This window comes from Pseudopodoces humilis, chromosome 9 (genome assembly GCF_049639895.1).
Source record: "Pseudopodoces humilis isolate 2021_Gansu_Grassland_sample_001 chromosome 9, ASM4963989v1, whole genome shotgun sequence".
Classification (NCBI taxonomy): Eukaryota; Metazoa; Chordata; class Aves; order Passeriformes; family Paridae; genus Pseudopodoces; species Pseudopodoces humilis.
The window spans coordinates 30772395-30792495 of record NC_142208.1 but is presented as its reverse complement, the minus strand read 5'-3'; the positions used below and the strand labels follow the sequence as shown (position 1 = coordinate 30792495).

The window sequence follows — 20101 nt, the reverse complement described above, 5'->3', positions numbered from 1 at the left end:
AGCAGGTCCCCAGAGCATGGTAACTCAGGAGCGTGTCCAGACGGCTTTTGGACATCTCCAGTGAGGGAGACCGCAGACCCTCCGTGGGCAGTGTCCCAGTGCGTGATTACTGCAAAATATAGTTCTTCCTCGTATACAGGTGGAATTCCGTGTGTGTGCCTGTTGCCTCCTGTCCTATTGCTGGACACCACCGAGCAGAGCCTGGTCCATCCTCTGACACCTCCCTTCAGATAATGACAGACATGGATGAGATCCCCGCTCAGTTGTCTCCTCTCCAGGCTGAACAGGCCCAGCTCTCTCAGCCTTTCCCCAAAGCTGAGGAGCTCCAGTGCCGTCATCATCTCTGCAGCCCTCTGTAAGTCACGGGGCAGAGTTCATGTGAAATGTTACACAAAAGAAGGGTGGCCCTGCTTGCAACCACCTCCTGAAGTCGGGGCCAGGAGCTGTACCCTGAGTAACCCAAAACACAGACATCCCTGTGTTTCTACACAGCCTGGATAAAGGCTGGCTTGTGCCCAAGGGGGGACTGGGTGGTGTCAGGAAGTCATGGAAGAACAGCTATTCCTGAGCAACTCCATGCATCAGCAAGTTTATTGAGAATGTAAGGATCTCATTTGCAAGTTTGGATGAACAATGGCACCTGAACGTTGGACTCCATGATCTTAAGGGTTTTTTCCAACATAAATGATTCTAGGAATACCATGACACTGTTTAGAAGAAACTTCTGATTAGAAGAAACTTCTGAAATAACTGGGATTAACTAGAGGAGCATCAGAAGCTGCTAAAAAAACATGTGAAGTTGTGAGAGACCTGGCTAGGGAACACCCTAAGGGGCAGCCTGCCATATGATTGTCATCACATCATGAAGCACACACATTAAATATACTCAACTACCACATAGGAAGAGACGTGACAAGACAGATAAAAGCTGCTCCTGATACAAAATCGTCTTGATCCCAGCCCGGAGGGCTTTCAGGAACTGCAGAGATCCAAAACCATGGAGTGGGCTGTGCAATAGCAATTCCAGCAAGAAGTACCAGGGAGGGCAGCTGCAGTCCCCATGAGTGGCTGTCACCACTGGCTCCGGTGCCATGGGCACAGCTGCCACCCACACCTCAGGTAGCCACCCGACAGACATCAAATTTGATTGATTTATTTATAACAAAATTAATTTTATGAACACAAGAAAAGCACTTGACCAGTACTATAAATATCTTAGTCATGACTTTCCTTAAAGCAGACCATACTAAAATACAGGTTTGTCATGGTTTAGGAATAGAATTCCCCAATTTAAGGCTTCCACTGAAACACCCCAGACTATGCACCACTCGCTCACGTCCCTCCCAACGTCCCCCTGCGACAGGATGGAAAATTTGAGGTACAAAAAGGTAAAGATCACGGGTTGGGCTAAAGACGATTTACTAGAAGCATCAATGGAAAAGGAACGAACAGTAAGAACAATGCTAATAAGAGAATCTGCGAGACAGGCGCAGGACTCACGGGGCCCAGCACCACCCGACCGCGTCCCCCGACAAATCCCCCGTGCCCCCAATACCGTTTATGGCTGCGGACAAAGGGCTTCGTGGAGCTCGCCCCGCGATCCCCTCCCGATCCCGATCCGCCTCACGGTCCCGATCTCCCCACGTCCCCATCTCACGATCCCCTCAGGGTCCCGGTCCCAATCCCCCTCCCGCTTCTTCCGCAATTCCCCCACGACCCGGAACCGGTCCCGCTCCTGGCCCCCGTCCCGCTCCCCTCCCGGTCCCGCCTGGCGGCCGCGGACCGCTCCCGGTTCCCCTCCCGGCGGGTCGCGCGCGCGCCGGGCGGGGTTTCCGCTTCCGCCGCTGCCGTCAGGGCGCGCGCGGGCCCCTTTCCCTCCCCTTCCCCTGCCGCTCCCTCCCTTTCCGGCCGCGCGTGCCGCCTGGCTGGAGCTCGGAGCCGCCGCCGCCCCGTGAGGAGCCGCCGCCGCCGCCATCATGCCGGTGTACTTCCAGCGGCCCGAGAACGCCCTGAAGCGGGCGAACGGTCAGTGCGGGCCGCGCCCACACACACGCGGTGCCGGGTCGCCTCCCGCGCCGCAACCCTGCTCTCGGCCGTGCCCGCCCCGGGACTCCACGGCCGGGCCCGCCCGGGAGAGCCCACCCGGAATCCCCCGGCGCTGAGCGGAGGCCGCCCGGGAGGGAGCGGGCGGCGCGGCGCCGGCGCGGGGAAAGGGCCGGGCCGGCGCGGCCGCGCCGCATGGCGGAGGGGAGGGAGGCCCGGCGGGCGCGGGGAGAGGGCCCGGCCCCGCCTCCAGCTCCTCTGGGCCCCACGGCCGCCTCCGGGCGAAGGGGGAGCCGGGGCTGGCACGGCCTCATCCCGCGGGCTTGAGTCCGCCGGCGGCCAGGGGCGGCCGGAGCTGGGCATGAGCGGGCCCGACCGCGCTGCCCTGATGGGGTGATCTCAAACCCGGGCTGATCCCGGGCCCTTCTGTCCCCTGTGGGCTTCGTGTGTTATATCCCGTCCTTCACGTGACTCCGGCCAGAACGCAAATGGTAAAACTCCTTCACTGCCGCGCGGGCTGATAGCACTGGTTTGTCCCTGGAAGACCGACCAAGGGAGTTGTTTAATTCAGCGCTGTAGCCGACGCTTGCTGACTGCCACATAAAAGCTGGACTGGTTATATTTATCAGCTGGCTCATTTCGGGCCAAACATATGGCTTTGACGCTTCTGTTTTTTATAGTATCCTATTTTAAGCCCCTTAGCAAGACCATTTAGACCACTCATTGTCACAGGGCTGATCGCAAGATGACACATAAAGACATCCACAATTTACAGGTGATGTACGGGTCTTGAGATGGCAGCAGAAGAGGCTGTGTGCTCTGGGGACTGTGCATTATTCAAGTACTTAGTATTTTAACGAGAAATGTGAAAGTACTGCATGTCCTCAAGATTTTTAATCAAAAATTCATTGTAAAAATCTTTCCCACAATGATAAAAAGATGACAGATAAAATCAGCTTCAGTCAGCATTCAAGGATGAAGATGTGTTGTATCAGTCCTTTCACTGAAAAAGATGCACATACCATAATATATAAACTTTATTTTTACTTGCAAATTCTTGGGTAGAGTGTTACTTGGTGTGCAAGTCACATTTCTGAAATATTGACTTTAACTGCTTGTTATTGATGCTTTCCTTATATTTAAATTCACATTTCTTATACTGCTGCAAGTCTGCTGAACTGTGTTGAAGTGATGGAGTTGAGTTGAACTGAAGGGGGTGTTCTCCAGACAGATGCTGGCAATCCTGAATTTCAGTGGATTGAATGGAAAGCTTGAAAAGCAGTGTCAGGTCTTACAAACTGCAGGGGGCTCAATCTTACTAGAGCTAAGCATAATAAAGGGTGGAAAGTCATACCTAAGGCAGACTATGTGTTGCAGGAAGCAGTTTCATGTTAAATTGACATTTCAAATGAGGACATTCAGTGCAGTTTCCAGAGTTTCAGTGTGTGCTTTGCAGGTAAGGCTCAAGTGAGTGTTAGAAGCACTTCATGTTCTCAGTGACTTCAACATACAGAGGTGATGTTTGGAAACATGAAGAGCTTGAAGGATTTTAAGTATATACAGATATGCAAGAAAAGCGTTTTTATAGTTGATAAATGTAGGTCAAGGCCAACCCTCAGCTATTGTTAATATTTGGCATTGCTTTGTAGTCAGGGATCTAATGCAACTTTGAGGAGTGTTTTATTGTTGCAGATACTAAGCTTGCTCACTATTAGAGATACTGTAAAGCACATGACATCTTTGTCACCTCTTGTAATGACATGTTTTCTTGAAACCTGAGTTTAATTCAAGATTTTGGGTTAGCAGTAGGTGACTTGTTCATGTGTATCAGCTGGTTCTTGACCACTCAGTTTCAGTTGCTACTCTGGATACCTGTTAGCATTTTAAGTAGTATAAAAGAACAAAACTAGTATAAAGTAGCTCTTACAGCTACTTATGGACTTAGCTTTACAGTTTGTATGTTACAGATCTGAGTTTCCATAACTTACAGTTCCTACTGTAAAGCATGCTGTTGTATGCTGTATTTGATTCTTTAGGTTCATTTTGTGCTTTTACTGAAGTGTCTCTTAAATTAGCCTTAATTATTTGACTTACTTGTAGGAACTTGCTTGGCCAGAATTAATTAAAAGTTTCAAAACAACATATATTAATTTTGTGCTTTGTCCAGTGGGTTATCGACCTCTGAGAGCTGTGGTTGGAGTGCCCTGGCATTGTTGCAGGATTAAACTTGTCTTTCAAGTTTATTTTCATTAATGAAGTCTAAAGCTGAACAGTAATTGTCTCAAAAGCAGCTCTGAGATAGAATCACAGTGTAAATTATGAGATGGAGGGTAGCTTTGTTAAAATTCCCTTTGTAAGTAAAGTACTGCTGGATACTGTCACACCGTAACTTTGATTATCTTCAGTTGCATCATGGTGCTTTCTCTAGAAAGGAACTTGCTCATCTTCTACCAGCTCATTATTTACATAAACTGAGCCCTGAATATGAGCTGTTGTGATCCTTAAATTAAAACCACTCTGCTGCTTTCAATCTAAACCTTCTGCCATGTTTAACTTCAAATTTGAGATTCCATAACTTGTAAGCTATGTCTCATGTCTGAGCCCCTGGACCAGGCTCCTACTTTAATAGTTTCTGCCATTATTTCTTTAGGATTGGAGTGCTTTCCAGAGTACTTCATGGGAAGTACTGACTCTACCCCACAGCCTTTAAGAATAGGCTGTACTTGACCTCCCTTATCTTTTAAACCTGTTTGCTCCCCATTCTGTGTTAATTTCTCCTGCTGTTCTGCAGTGCAGAGTACATTCAGAGTAGGGTCTGTGTGTATGTGGGTCACTGCCTCAGTGTTTCCAGTGGGTGGTTTGCTGTGTTTCGTGCGAGGCAGAATGTGTGGGGTATCAGAGGTGGGAGTTGCTGAGAGCTCCTGTTAATAACAGCAGCTGCTTATGGATGATTAAATGGGGCACTGGTTTCAGCAGCAAGGCTGATTTAAAAAGTGACCCTTCAACTGAACTGCAGCAGCTTTTGATGTAACTTCTTTAAACTGAAGTGCTAAACCACTCATGAGTTAAAACCAACAGATAAACAGCTTTGCTGTGTGAAGTTTTTTTCCGTCCTCCACCTGAGAGCAGGACTTTCTCTTTCAGTCACATTCATGGTATGTTTTACACCTTGTTAAATGTCCTTGGTAGGTAGCCAAGGCCTTGTACCCACAAGCCTCCTGGTGGGTATTCCTTGTCCTTGGTGAATCGAGGATGGTTAAAACTGGATGTGTGCATTCATACACAGTCATGTCTATGGAAGTGCTCAGTCATGCCTGGATGGATGGAGAGACCTTTCTACTATTCTGAAATTCCCATGTAAATTTACTGGTCTACATTTGTTTGCCAGTTATGTCATTGAATGACTGGCACTGAGTTGCCAATGTTTTTGATCTGGCCAAGTAAATCAAACCATCAATGCACTTTGGGTAGAGTTGATTAAATTCTGAATGTTTCCTGTATTAAGTATAAAACATGCATCTTCTGGTGTGCAACTCTTTTTGCTAATTGGGATTTTACTTTCAGAATTTCTTGAGGTTGGCAAAAAGCAGCCTGCCCTTGATGTTCTCTATGATGTTATGAAAAGTAAAAAACACCGAACATGGCAGAAAATCCACGAGCCAATTATGCTGAAGTACTTGGAACTCTGCGTGGATCTGCGCAAGAGTCACCTGGCAAAAGAAGGACTGTACCAGTACAAGAATATTTGCCAGCAGGTATGGCTTTTGATTTTTGATTGTACTTATTTATAGCCTGTCAGCTATAAATTATTTATTTATATAAGCTATATGTACTTATTTATATTTGTCAGCTGATATAATCTAAAAGTAATTGATTTCTCAGGAATTAGGATTAATCTGCCTTTTAGATGTTCTTGGGTTTGTAGCAGTTACATTTTAAAAGATTTGTTGCCTATTGTGAGTGGAAACATCTTTCCATTTTTTTGCCTTTGGTGTAGGTTAACATCAAATCTTTGGAGGATGTTGTTCGAGCCTATTTAAAATTAGCTGAAGAAAAAACAGAAGCAGCTAAGGAAGAATCCCAGCAGATGGTACTGGACATAGAAGACTTGGATAACATTCAGACTCCAGAAAGGTGTGCAGCCTGTCTTTAAAATGTAGCAGTTCACAGAAAGTATCCTTATTTTCATTCACAAAGCTGAGATATAAATGTGGTAGACTTGAAATGGAATACTAGTGGTGTTCTAGAGGTTTTAAAGGTAGGGATGAAAGCAGGAATTTTACATTGAATGAAATTCTAAGTCTGAGTAAAGAAAGCAGGTAGTAAGGAATAGAAAATCTAGGTGTAGTGGGAGTGGTTCTGGGAGTTGGGTCACCACTTTCCAGTGTCTGCTCAGATCTGCCTCTGTAGAGGTATTGGAGAGTTTAGTATGGTAAACTGCTCATTACTGGTTGATTTAGAAATGCTGTTAATTATATCAAACCAATTTAGTTCCTGTATGTGATAGCCGCTGTTTCTTCTGTACATTATGCATGTACAAACAAAAGAAATGTTACTTTATACTTGCTTGGTTAAGTGATAATAGAAGAAATGCCATGAAAAGTACATTCAAGAGAGAATTAGTAGGATGAGTAATGAGAACTTAGAATGGTGATTAGAAATTATAAAAAAATTAGAAGAAATTACTGAATATTTGTCTTGTGTAGGAATAGTGTTGTAGTAGTCAAATAATACTCATAAGGACCTGGAGTAGAAGGCTCTATTTACATGTTAACAGCTAAATTCTCTAGTCTAGAAATTGGTTATGAAAAAAAAAAGGTGACAGACGTGTCTTCAATAAGGGGGCAGTGCCATTCGTGTTATTTCCAGTGCCTGAAATTGTTACAGAGGAATCCACTAATAGTTAAACAGTGAAGATTGACTGACCTCTCTTTTCCTTGTTCTCCTTTCTATAACAGAGGACTAGAGAATGGATCTTTTCCATCACACTTCTCATCTAAACAAGCACAATTTCCTTAGTGTTTTTTAGGTCCTGTTTTCTAGAGTTCTCCTGCTTTCTTATTGGATTCACCTCTTGATCTGTTAGAGGAGGCAGTGGTGACATGTCATGTTTAATAGTGTATGTAGCACCCAAGGATGCAAATTAGAACTGGAAGTGGTGTAGCAGGAAAGAGTTATAAGAGTTGAGACTTTCTATTAAAAACAGTTTAAAAAAAATTTTAAAAATGAAGGCTTAGGGAAGATGAATTATGTAAGTTTAATACGTTGAGTGGATTTTTCAGCAGAAAGGGATCTTTTGGGACAGAGCACTGAATTGGTCTCAGTGTCTTGGGAATGCTTTCACCTGTCTTATATTCCTGTGATGAGGCAATGAAGTTCTACATGCAAGATCATCGTCTCTTACTTCTGATGTATTTAAGCATCTTTTTCATGTCAGAATTTGTAAAGGATTTGAAATGTTAATGTGAGTATTCTGGTTTCTGACGTGTGCAGATCATAACACAGTGCTTGTGTCACATGTCAACACAAAGTGAACTCTGGCAGCAGTGCTGGTGACTAAAAGGGAAGTGTCAGCAAGTACTAAAGTGTCTGCATTGACACTGATACTTGACTCTAACAGAGGTACAGGACACAGCTCCCTGCTAGGAAAGGGAAGGTGAAAATCCTGGAGTTAGTTTCCTTGGAAGGATACAAGCTGCTGATGTCTTACCTCTGGAGCTTAGAGATGTCAGCTGTATATGCAGTGGCCAAAGTTTGAAATGTAAAAGTTTGAAATAATTATCGGCCAAAGTTTGAAATGTAAAAGTTTGAAATAATTATCTACATCCTTTAAAGGAAAAGGGAAACTGGTCTGAGGGACCAGTTGGAAAATAAGCAATAGACCATTCAGCAGCAATTAGCTGTTCAGATTTGTCCAGTTTTGTCTTAGAACCTGGTAAGACAGGTATAAAGACAGACATAAAAATTTATGAGAATTGTAGGGAATAAATCACTTCTCTTTTTTCTCTTTCTTTATCCTGCTGCCCTGACTAAAGCGTTCTTTTGAGTGCTGTAAGTGGAGAAGACACTCAGGATCGTACTGACCGCCTGCTTTTGACACCCTGGGTTAAATTTTTGTGGGAATCCTACAGACAGTGTTTGGATCTTCTCCGAAATAATTCTCGAGTAGAACGCCTGTACCATGACATTGCACAGCAAGGTAGGTGCAAAAGATGGAAACTTGAACTATAATGATGTGGTGTGTGTCCCCTTTAGGGGAGGGGAGCATCCAAGATTTGTAGATGCTTGTGGTCAAAAGGATCAACAAGAATCAGAGGGTCCTCAAAAGCTTAAAAAGTTTTAGTAGAAAATGACACACTTGGCATGAAAATCAGCGTGTTAGTCCCTGACCTCCCAGTATAAGCACATGGCAGTGGGTTTTGGATAAAGGGATAGCATGGAAGGGGAGAGAGGGTTGAATTAAAGAGAAGCTTAGAGAGAAAGAATGGGAGGAAAAAAGAGAGAAATCGCCAGTCTTCACTCCAGTGTGGATCCAGCTAATGGGGGTGCCCAGGGTCCTGGGGGTGTACACACACCTGGGCTTGACCTTTTTATAGATAAGTTTCTCACTTGGTATGCAAATCAGTTCTCCTGCTCTGTCTCTTCTTCTGGACCTTTCTGGAAATGGGTTGGAGGGCTTCCAGGGTTTTGGGTGGTCTTGATTCCCCTCTACAACCCATCCCCTCTTCTTGACCTCTTTCTTGCACTTGTATTGTGCTTATTTCCAGAAGCCAGAACAAGGTCTGGTTTTTGAGAACTGTGGAATTAATGACAGGGGTTTTGTCTATCATTTCCAGACATTTGAAAGCCTCATTTGACTTTACCATATTTAGATGCCTTGGGAATTTTCCCCCCACATTTTACAAAGCCAAAACCTGAATTTGTGCCATTCACAGGATTTTGTGTGCTCTTAGTTCAAACTAAAAGCTGGAATCACTGCATAAATTAGAACATTTTTAAAGAGACTTAAAGTATTCCCTTTGCTCTTTAAGCTTAATTATGTAGAAACATCTTCACCTTTTGGGGTCAAGATGAAAATGCTCTGCATTGTCACTTACTCATTATGTGTGACAGACAGATTGTATCATGTTTGAGATGTCTTTTGACTGCAAATGAAGACTCTCTAAGTGTACTGATTTACATATTTGAATCCCATTGAGAACTACCATGAAGTCACCATTAGTGAACATTTTTAATTGACATTATTCCTTTTTGCAGCTTTCAAGTTCTGCCTGCAGTACACGCGGAAAGCGGAGTTCCGCAAGCTCTGCGATAACCTGCGGATGCACCTGGGGCAGATCCAGCGGCACCACAACCAAAGCACAGCTATCAACCTCAACAACCCTGACAGCCAGTCCATGCACCTGGAGACCAGGCTGGTGCAGCTGGACAGTGCTATCAGCATGGAGCTGTGGCAGGTATGCAGCAGGGCTCCCCATCACGCTTGGTCTCCTGCCTTCCCAAGATTTGCTCCACGCTGTTCATGTCTCATGGGACATGGAGCAAAGTGAAGAAAAAGGATAAGAGCTAAAGAGTAAAGTTTTAGTATCTAGGATATTAAATGCTTAGTCTGGTGTTCCTGCATAGCACTTCAAGCTTTGCTGGTAGAACTTTCAGAGATTTTTTGTTTGGTTGTTTTTTTCCCTTCTTGATTTGTAGCTTGAAAATCTGAATGAAACAAGTTTTCAGAAGTGCCATATTTTAAGCAGATAGTTAATGGAGTATGTCCAAATAATTTATTAGGAAAGAAGTATTTAATTTCATGTAGCTGAAAAAACTGAAGATCACAGCTTTCAGTAGTATTAAATATTTTATAGTCTTACAACCTTTAATAAATTTGTATTTTTCTTTTTTTGGGGTGTTACAAAAAACTTACTAACAGTAGTGTATTTGGTTGTTTTGGGGTTTTTTAGGAAGCTTTCAAAGCAGTAGAAGATATTCATGGACTATTTGCACTGTCTAAGAAGCCCCCCAAACCACAGCTGATGGCAAATTACTATCACAAAGTTTCAACTGTCTTCTGGAAATCAGGAAATGCTCTTTTTCATGCATCCACCCTTCACCGACTTTATCACTTATCAAGAGAAATGCGAAAGAATCTCACACAAGAGGAGATGCAGAGGTGGGGAAAGATACTTGCTGTGATCTTAGAATTTGTTTTTAACCCCCTAGGTTCAAAAATAGACTAAATTGTACCCCAAAAGAAGCAGATGACATGTATGGCTATGAGCAGCTCTGTCTAAATTGGCCAGTACTAATTGCCTCAAAAGAAATCTAGAGCAAGGAGGATGTTTTACAAAGCTGCAGTGTAAGTATTTTAAACATTAGCATCACCTTAGTTAAGTTTCCTTCTCTTTACTGCCTGAGAAGATATGCAAGTCAATAAATAAATATCTGGGAGTTTGTTTTCTTTTTTCTTTTCTGAGTGGTGGTATCTTCTTCGCAAGATTTCACAATTTCCTCTCGTGGTGTAGTTGCTGTCTCCTGTTATTTCGGGTGTTTTTACTCAGTTTTGCATCACGGATGCTCCTTGTTCCTCTCTTGAACTGGCACATACATGAGCAGGAATTAGTAAGTGCTGTCTAGCAGTTCATCTCTTGCATCCTTCATCACCAGGATGTCCACTCGAGTCCTTTTGGCCACCCTGTCCATTCCAATAACTCCAGAGAGAACTGATATTGCTCGTCTCCTGGATATGGATGGAATCATCGTGGAGAAACAGCGGCGCCTGGCCACCCTGCTGGGGCTGCAGGCCCCCCCTACACGGGCCAGCCTCATCAATGACATGGTGAGTACTGGGGTTCAGGTGAGCAGCTTCCTAACACTGAGCCCTGTTCCTCTAGAGCACTGTGCTTAGCAATTAGGTTTTAAGCAATGGGTATTTTCAGAGAATGTTTGAATTTCTTTCAGTTGTTTGCACTCACATCTAAAATTTAGGTTCAAAGCTCATTTTACAATCTTAATTAATTCTTCCTGCCGCAGCTGTCCAGTCTACCTCAAACCCACAATTTTAGGCTTCAGAAATGTAATCATGAGCAGAGATGTGTGGTTTTAGTTTGGATGTGGGTCTATGTTTGTGTAGTAGGTTTCTGTCATAGAAATGGCTGATAATGGTACTCCAGTCTGTTTAGCTTGTTTGGTTTTGTCTACTTTTCCATTTTTAACTACATTTAAGTGATGTAGTGTAGAATTACTGTCACTGCAGTTAATATAATGAAAAATACATAGTCTCCTGTATTAAAAACCACATTTGTTGCCTCTTTAACTTGTTGAATGTGAAATTCTTAAAGCATTAACTATTGGTTAATACTGTATCAACGTTGAGATCTTTGGATTTTTTTTGTTGACTGTAGGTCAGGTTCAATGTAGTGCAATATGTAGTGCCAGAAGTGAAAGAACTTTACAATTGGCTTGAAGTAGACTTTCACCCGCTCAAGTTGAGTGCCCGTGTCAGCAAGGTAAGTTTTTTGTAGCTTTGTGTGTGTAGTAATTGGTCTTGACTAATAGTCTGTTATTTCCATATTGATTTGTGGTAAATATCAACTAGCTTTTTCTATTGCCAGATTTTTCAATAGTAACCTTGATTTGGTGAAGTTCCGTTACCATGATATGTGTATGACATCTGATAGAGTAAGCCGGGTTATTGAAATAGAATGAAAATTCACTCAGGTCTTTTGGGTGCTATTCATAGGGCTCCATGAAGGTGCAGAGTTTTGGGAATGTATCAGAAGGTTTTGTTAGTGGAGATGATACTGAGTTAATTTTGTTTAAAGGTGCAAAATAAGAAGACTGCACACGTGGGCATATGCTGGCAAGTGGGTTGTGTGTTAAGTGGAAAGATAAACCAATGACTGGTTTTACTATTAAAAGGTAGAGTGTTAGAATAATGTGAAAGCTGTTGATTAGGTTAGTGTAAATTCTGCAGTTGATGAAGCACATAATGTTCTTTTTCTCTGATAGTGGGAACAAAGATATTTGAGGTGCTAAAAAGAGCTTGAAGGTAAATTAGCAGTGTGGTAAATGTTGCCAGTACTGTCAGTCGCCTTCATACAAAAACTGTCAGCTCTCCTTTGTAACTGTAAGTGTTCTGATCAAAGGATGCACTTAGTAAAGCAGTATTTGGACAGAAGTGCTCTTGTTTTAAGAGCTGTAAACCAGAAATGTTACTTTAATGGTGAAGTTTGTACAGGTCAACGCAGATAGAGTAACTTTTCAGACTTTTGATAGGTTCTGAACTGGGTGAAGGACCAAGCTGAAAAGGAACCTGAACTGCAGCTGTACATTCCTCACCTGCAAAACAACACCATCCTTCGCCTTCTGCAGCAGGTATGAGTAAAGATAATGTATGTTCCTAAGTTAGAGTATGCTTTGGAGGAAGATTAAGGTGGAAACTTTAATGCTGAAATAATTTTTCCTTCTATCAAGTAGAAGACTGATTTTCAAATACGTATTTCTAAGATGTAACCTATATCTTCAGTTTGCATAATTTAAATACAGCTATAGTAGCTGTACTTGATAGTGGGGTACAGTGGTGTAGTCTCTTGTCAAGATTTTCTCCATTATGTACCAAGTTTCTTAAAACTTCGGAATAAGGTTGGGGAGGGGAGTATTTAATTTTGGTTTTTGGTTTCTTTTTTTTTTTTTTTCTTTTAATTTGTATCTAAGTTTTTTATAAAACGCACATTTCATTGACCTGCTTTCGTTACCAGTGATGAGCAGTGTTATTTCTGGTGTGCTAAAGAAATAGTTGAAGGCTAATTAGCAGCATAGCTGGATGTAGTTACTGCTGCCAGTCTCCTTCATACAAAGCAGCTATTCAGGAATGGGGTTTAATCTGAATACAGTACAGAAATAAAATCCTCAAACAGTATTTGCATGCATATATATATATATATATATATATATATAGTATTTGTGTATATATATATGCATTAGTACGTGTATATTCATTTGTTGACAATTTAGCAAGTTAACTTCAAGGCCTATACAACAACTTCTGATTTCTTTTTATTGAGGAAAAATACCTAAAGTTTTTGTTCACATTCAGGTGGCCCAGATTTATCAAAGCATTGAGTTTGCTCGTCTGTGTACCCTGGTTCCTTTTGTGGATGCTTTCCAGCTGGAGCGTTGTATTGTGGATGCAGCCCGGCATTGTGACTTACAAGTGAGTGCTGTAGAAAGACTTGGTGTGAAGTGATATCTGGGCTCATGGAAGAGGCAAGAGTGATTTGTCTTTTGGTGCTCATTTCATTGAATCACTGAAAGTTTGGCCTCTTCCACTGACTTAGTTGTTGGGGTTTGTTTTTTGTCTGAACCATAGAAATAAAAAAGATCTTCATTGGCAGTGCTATTTTTCTCCTACTAATTTGGCATTTCTCACAGAGTGGTATAGCAAAACTTTTTTTCAAGTAATTTCTGCTTAGAGCCCCTGTTGACTCATGGTGGCCATAGGCAAAGCAACAGAGAGAATTGTTCAATAAAAATACAATCCTTTTTCTTCCTTTTTTTCTGTTTTTGCAAAGGTTCGCCTTGATCACACAACCAGGACACTGAGTTTTGGTTCAGATTTGAATTACTGTACTAGAGAGGATGCTCCACTGGGCCCTCAGCTGCAGAGCATGCCTTCTGAGCAGATCAGAAACCAACTGACTGCCATGTCCTCAGCTCTGGCTAAGGCTCTTGCAGTTATTAAGCCTCCTCACTTAATGGTAAGTCATTTAAAGTCTTACGAGAATGTTGACAAAGCTCATATTTTAATGAACGTGTTTTCTCAGATTAGATGTATGTTTTGCATTCTTTTTTTTTTCAGCTTAGTGGTAGTCACTTTTCTTTTTAAGAAGTCATTCTTAAAAGCAGTCAACTAGTTAGTTTCTGGGCATAACTAAAATACAGCAAAATGTACACAAGAGGCCTGAGTTTCAAGTTTCCAGTCTTGCAAATACCAGGTTTAGGATGTAATAAATGGTAACTGTCCCATAAATGAGCCTACAGAACTAGAATTTGTTTATAATTTTGCATGCATTTTTGAAAATCCAAGAGCCTGCTTCATTTATTCTTCCTGGAGAAACTGCTGTTGTGAAAAAGCTGGAATGTAGCTTTATAGAATAAAACATCCCGCAGCTCAGTAGCTGACTTGTCTCTTTTCCTCCTCTCTGGGGCTCTTGGCTTCAAGGTCAGACTCACATTTCAGGTTTTGCAGAGCTCTGTAGCAGCAAGGTGTAAATCAGTCTCAGATTTCCAGCATGCTTTGGTCGTGGCAAGTTAAACCTTCACTTTTTTACTGTATCAGTGGTAATTTTTTCATTTGTTTTAGGTTTATGAAGGATTTCATAGCTAACACGTCAGATATTTGTTCCATAGGGAAAAAGGGCTGATAGCAACATGTCCATGTTAGGTTCTCTACAGGTTGAAATATTAAGTAATATTATTAAAATCTAAATGCAGAAAGTAGAACTGACATCTAATGCTCACTTCCTTATGTTAGCTTGAACATATATTAGCAGTTTTATTTCTGTATAGGTTTTCCTCTTAAAAAGATTTGATTAGTGATTGGTATTGGATTGTCAATTTGAAAGAAAAAATGTGCTTTAAGTATACATCCATGGATAGAAATGGCAGTGAGTCTTGCACTTGACATGTTAGTGCAGTTAGTAATTGTGTAAGACATAAATCCTCCTCATTTAACTCATTAGTGGTCATTACACTTGTAAAATTGGGGAACAGTATCAAAGTTAATATCAATCTGTGTGGTTAGAGAAGCTACAGAGCAAGTTGATACCCTTTTTTCCTTTATTGAACAGGTCAAAATTTTCCACTTTTGTCAAGTGTTTAAAAGCTTTTAATTTGTCACATTTCTAATAATTCACAAAATCGTTAAATGGGTCTAAATCTTTTTATTTTTGTGTTTCTGGCACCTCCATTTAGCTTTAAATGTGTGCAGATCTGCAGCAAAGTACGGATGTTTCAGTGTTTTTGCTGAATGCCCTAGAAGTGACAGGTTGCTAAAAATATCCCTGCAGGTGCTCACATTTCAGGGGTAGCATGGCTGGGGGAGTGTGGGGAGCTGATTTGGGCTGCAGTGTTTGGCTGGACTCCTGGAAATGGGCCTGAGCTGGCACAGTGACACCTCCTCATGTGTACAGCATCAATGTCCGCAGAGAACTGTGGGGGTGCTCTGGGAAATGCTAGGGGGTGGGAAAACTGCTTAAAGAACAGTTTATGTTTCTAGTGTCTAGAAGCCTAGTGTTTTTTTTATAAGGTAATGAAAATGGTTTTAAATACAATGTTTAAATTGACTTATTTTTTAATCGTCTCACAAGATTGTGTTTTGTGTCAGGATACTTTTTTCTTCTATTAGTGTTTGGAAAATAACAAAACTTTAAAAGAACAAAGCAGCTCTGGTAAAATACAGTACATATGTGGTGATATGCTTGCAAACACATACAGAGACAAACAAGATTGGCCCATTGCAGTTAAAGATTTCAATATCAGTAACATCTGGGTGTACAATATTTTGTACCCAAACCATGTTGAAGAATACTGTCTTACAGAGAACTTTCTCCATGTGCACATGATTCTGGGCAGTTGGTACTGCCTCGGATGCCACTTGGATATGTGACTAGATTTGCAACTTCAGCTGTATTTACATTCGGTTGGCAAGTTTGGAGAATAGAATTAACTTTGCATTTTCCTTGAGAATCATTTGATTTGCTTACTGCCTTTTTAAGAGGGACTGTTTACATCATTGTCTTATTCTCAAATTAAATCCAGCAAGAGAAGGAAGAACAACATCAGCTGGCAGTCACCGCCTTCCTGAAAAATTCCAGGAAGGAGCATCAGCGTATCCTTGCACGCCGTCAAACCATAGAGGAGAGAAAGGAGCGCCTGGAAAGTTTGAACATCCAGCGTGAAAAGGAGGAGCTGGAACAACGGGAAGCAGAATTGCAAAAAGTCCGGAAAGCCGAGGAAGAGAGGCTGCGCCAGGAGGCAAAGGAGAGGGAGAAGGAGCGGATCCTGCAGGAGCATGAGCAGATCAAAAAGAAAACTGTTCGGGAGCGCTTGGAGCAGATTAAGAAGACTGAACTGGGAGCCAAAGCATTTAAAGATATTGATATTGAGGTAGGGGATTTATTTGTTGCAATGGGAAGTTATTTTGTTATGTTTTCAGTGTTACATTGCTGGGTTACCTGAATTTTGGGGATTTGTACTGCAACTGGTCTTACAAGCAGCCTCTCTTAAAAATGAGACAATGTAAGTAAACTTCAGTTCTGGGTTTGGATAAGATCTTTTTTACCTGGGGAAATAAAGACTGCCTTTTGTGGGACTTTTTTCTCCTTTTTATATTGATAACTTTACTTGGTTGTAGGATCTTGAAGAATTGGATCCTGACTTTATTATGGCTAAACAAGTGGAACAGCTGGAAAAAGAAAAGAAGGAACTTCAGGAGCGACTGAAGAATCAGGAGAAAAAGGTACAAAGTAGGAAGGGTAAAAATGTCCATACAATTTTTTAGTGACTGTGATCTGTGTTGATACATGTATGTGCATACACACATATATAATACTGCTGTTGAAAATGTTACTATCTGAAATTGAAGAAAGGTGAATGTGTTATATACCGATTGGGTCTCTGGTTTCTGTGCAAAAATCTGTTCTAATTAATGGAGTTGATTTGAAAAAGGACACTTAAGCTGGATGTGAACTGAGTCTTACTTGGGAAGTCTTATAATTAAAAAATGTTTGGAATGTGTTAAATGTTCAGAGAAGGAGGGACCATTATGGAGAATCAAAATTAATTAATGGTGTTAGTCCTCACTGAAAGAGGAAACTCCCCTGCTAGAGTCCTCCTAGATGGCAGAAAAGGGTCTGTCTGAAAGGGTAGCTATAAAGGTGTGAGAAATGTGTCATATTAAATAGAAACACATGGCCTGGGCAAGATGAAACTCATCCAGGACTTCCTGCTGCATTCAGGAATGAAACAGAGGTTCTATGGTACAGTTGGTGACAGGTGGATTGAAGAAAAAGGGCAAGTAGAAAATGGCATGTTAGTTAGAAAGGTTCCAGTGAGGATCTTTGACACTGAAGGCATGTAAAGCTGTTGCTTATACTGGACAGAGGAGCAGAAAACTCATTAAGAGTACAATTAGTAGTCACCTGAGTGAATATAATCTACCTGGAAGAGTCAGCACAGCTCCTATAAAATGAATGTTTGCAAAGGCTTCCTGTTATAGTTCTTTAAAGCTGTCAAAGCAAACATATGACTAAGATAGAGCTGATGGGTGTAGCTAAGCTGGATTTAAAAAAAAAGCTTTTTACAAAGTTCTTCTCAAAAAACTCTAACTTAGTAGTGTGACAAAAGAAAGTCTTTGAATTATGTTCTGGTTAGATTTATTTTAAAACTTTATATAGAGAAAGCAGGGAAAAGAATCCCTCAGTCTTTGGCTTTGCGTATTAAATGATGGGCTTCAAACTTAACATTCTTTGTTAGCAGTGAGAACTTGATTCTTCTGCATTTTGAGCACTGTCTGCAGTTCTGGTCTCTTTATGTCTAAAAGGATGCAGCTGAACTGGAAGTTTGACAGGAGGCCAACAAGAATTATCAATGATGCGGATTGGCTTCTGTGGGAGAAATGTCTTTTGTAAAATAATATACCCCTCTGTCTGACAAATTTCTAGAGAGAGGATGTGGTGCCAGTCTGTGAGAGTGTACCTGTTGTAAGAGCTGATGATGGAAGCAGTTGTCCTTGCTCTGCCTGCAAGGGGTAATGGAGTGAGAAGCATCAAATGAAGCCAGCAGGAGCCATGTTCAGAGCTGTTTGTAGGTAGAAATTGGACCTTCATGCTGTGAGCCACAGACACACAGGAGTTCTTTTCAAAGTACATTGTTGTATATAAAAAGCTTTGGGTTCAGAAGGACAAGAGAGGAAATCTACTAATGTTTAAAATATAAAAATACTTCCAACACAGAAAATGCTGGGATCTGAAAATGGATGATGCTGAGAGAGAATGGTGATGTGCCTGTCTCCATTCCTGCATCCTTGCCTGGCAGTGCACTTAGTTGCCAGTGGTAGAGGCAGGTTCTTGGTTAGGTTGAGTTTGGATGGTCCAGTGTGTTTGTTGCTATTTCACCATAATATATCAGATGTATTGGAGAAGTCTCCAGGAATCAGGGGTTTATGTGTGTGTTAAAGATGTGTTATCTTTACCCAGATTGACTACTTCGAAAGAGCGAAGCGCTTGGAAGAAATTCCTTTAATAAAGACTGCCTATGAGGAACAAAGAGTGCGTGATATGGAGCTGTGGGAGCAACAGGAAGAAGAAAGGGTAAGAATTTTTTGTTCAGTTGATAAAGTGCATTAGCAATGCATAAAAAATAGTGGGGTTTGCACTTTGTTTTTTTTTTTTCTCCCAGCTCTTTCCAAAAAAGAAAAAAGATTGAAATGTTAGCTTTGTGATTTCACTGTTTTAGTGGACAGCAGTTTCTTCTGTCTTTGCTCTGAAAGGGGAAGAGAAAATTTCTCCTTCTAATGGCTGGTGTAGATTAAATCCGAATGTATAGTAAAATCATACTTTGTATATTTTCTGTTTTCAGATCACCACCCTGCAGCTGGAGCGTGAGAAAGCCCTTGAGCACAAGAGCAGACTCTCCAGGATGTTGGAGGATAGAGATTTATTTGAAGCCAGGCTGAAAGCATCACGACGAACAGTTTACGAGGTACATAAGATTTGGCATTGCTAACAAAGTACACTCCTAAAGTGAGGAACTAAAACTGACCCAGGGATTCTTCAGGAAACTAGAAACAAATTAGTATTTGAAATGGTTCAGAACTATGGAATTGCTCATTTTCTGCTTTGACTCTTAAATTAAATTTCTAATACTTGTCCCAAGGTAGTATCACTTAAAATTTTTGACAGTTTCTGGAGTAGCTTATATGGAAAATGTAAGAGGGGTAAATTGTTTATTTCAGTACAGCTATTAGTAAGGGATCACTGGGTGTCATATAGGCAGGCATCTGTATCTGCCTGTTTATAGCTTTGAGTATTTGGCTGTGTTACAGTAAAAGCTGGCTTCACCAAAAAGAAAGCAGAAGAGCTTTTATGTTATATAATATAAATTAGTAACTGCATATGATTCTTTGCAATAACAGGGATAATTTTGGGTAATATGTTTTAGGTACAGATAATATTTAGGCAATTCCTTTTCTGAAAAAGCAGATAAAGGACTAATACTGTGCATGATATTTGATTGTCTTTCTTCTATGTGGGAGGGCATTGTCTATCACAGAATTAAGTGCAGAAGAGACTGAAATGGTGAACAAGTTATATTTCAGTGGAGCAAAATTAATATGCTGCAGTTTGTTGATGTTTCTGTGTAGCTTTATTTAGCAGTTTGTGTTAAATGCCCAGCTCTTAGAGATTACAGCTGTGGTGTTCTGAGGTGTATTGTTGGTATTTCAGGATAAACTCAAGCAGTTCCAGGAGCGGTTGGCAGAGGAGAGGCGGAACCGTCTGGAGGAGCGCAAGAAGCAGCGCAAAGAGGAGAGGCGCATCACTTACTACAGGGAGAAGGAGGAGGAGGAGCAAAGGCTACGGGAAGAGCAGCTGCTTAAAGGTGTGATTGAGAATGTCACTATTTCATCCTTTGCATCCTCGAGCCTTTCCATTTTGTAGCAGAGCTAATGTCTGGTTTTCCTGTTTGATGAGTTTGGAGGAAGTCTTCTCGACTTCCAGTTGTTGTACCTTCCTTGCTTACCTGTGCAGCATAGACAGGAAGGCAAAGCTTTGTAGCTGCTAGACATGAGTGAAGGAGGAGATAAAATAAGGGAGGCTAATGAAAAAATGAGTCCTTGATTTTAGCCTATAGTTGGAGTCCTGGCCATTTGTTTGTGCATGTCTTAAAGAGAAAAGAAAGGCAACACTGGTGTCAGATCAAGAGCTCCAAAATTGTAAGCGACTCACACACCTTTCTTTGTGAATTGTTTTGTCTGATAGCCCTAATAGCCTGTTTCAGGGCTTTAGAG

At 41.5% G+C, this 20101-nt stretch overlaps 1 protein-coding gene and 1 non-coding gene across 2 annotated transcripts in view; both read left to right on the top strand.

Moving 5' to 3' along the window:
- The first annotated feature begins 1880 nt into the window (after positions 1–1880).
- Positions 1881–20101, top strand: part of EIF3A (eukaryotic translation initiation factor 3 subunit A) — a 28532-nt gene continuing 10311 nt past the window's right edge. Inside the window, exons 1-16 of the mRNA XM_005520786.3 lie at positions 1881–2025; positions 5608–5798; positions 6041–6177; positions 8079–8242; positions 9301–9500; positions 9996–10204; positions 10699–10870; positions 11436–11540; positions 12310–12408; positions 13130–13246; positions 13605–13790; positions 15853–16200; positions 16448–16552; positions 18291–18404; positions 18673–18795; positions 19539–19692. Of these exons, the coding sequence (XP_005520843.2) occupies positions 1977–2025; positions 5608–5798; positions 6041–6177; positions 8079–8242; positions 9301–9500; positions 9996–10204; positions 10699–10870; positions 11436–11540; positions 12310–12408; positions 13130–13246; positions 13605–13790; positions 15853–16200; positions 16448–16552; positions 18291–18404; positions 18673–18795; positions 19539–19692 (2473 nt within the window). The 5' untranslated portion in view covers positions 1881–1976. The remainder of the gene's footprint in view (positions 2026–5607; positions 5799–6040; positions 6178–8078; positions 8243–9300; positions 9501–9995; positions 10205–10698; positions 10871–11435; positions 11541–12309; positions 12409–13129; positions 13247–13604; positions 13791–15852; positions 16201–16447; positions 16553–18290; positions 18405–18672; positions 18796–19538; positions 19693–20101) is intronic.
- Positions 12759–12891, top strand: LOC148183805 (small nucleolar RNA SNORA19). Its single transcript, XR_015773311.1, has one exon. It is a non-coding gene; the product is annotated as a small nucleolar RNA SNORA19 (small nucleolar RNA).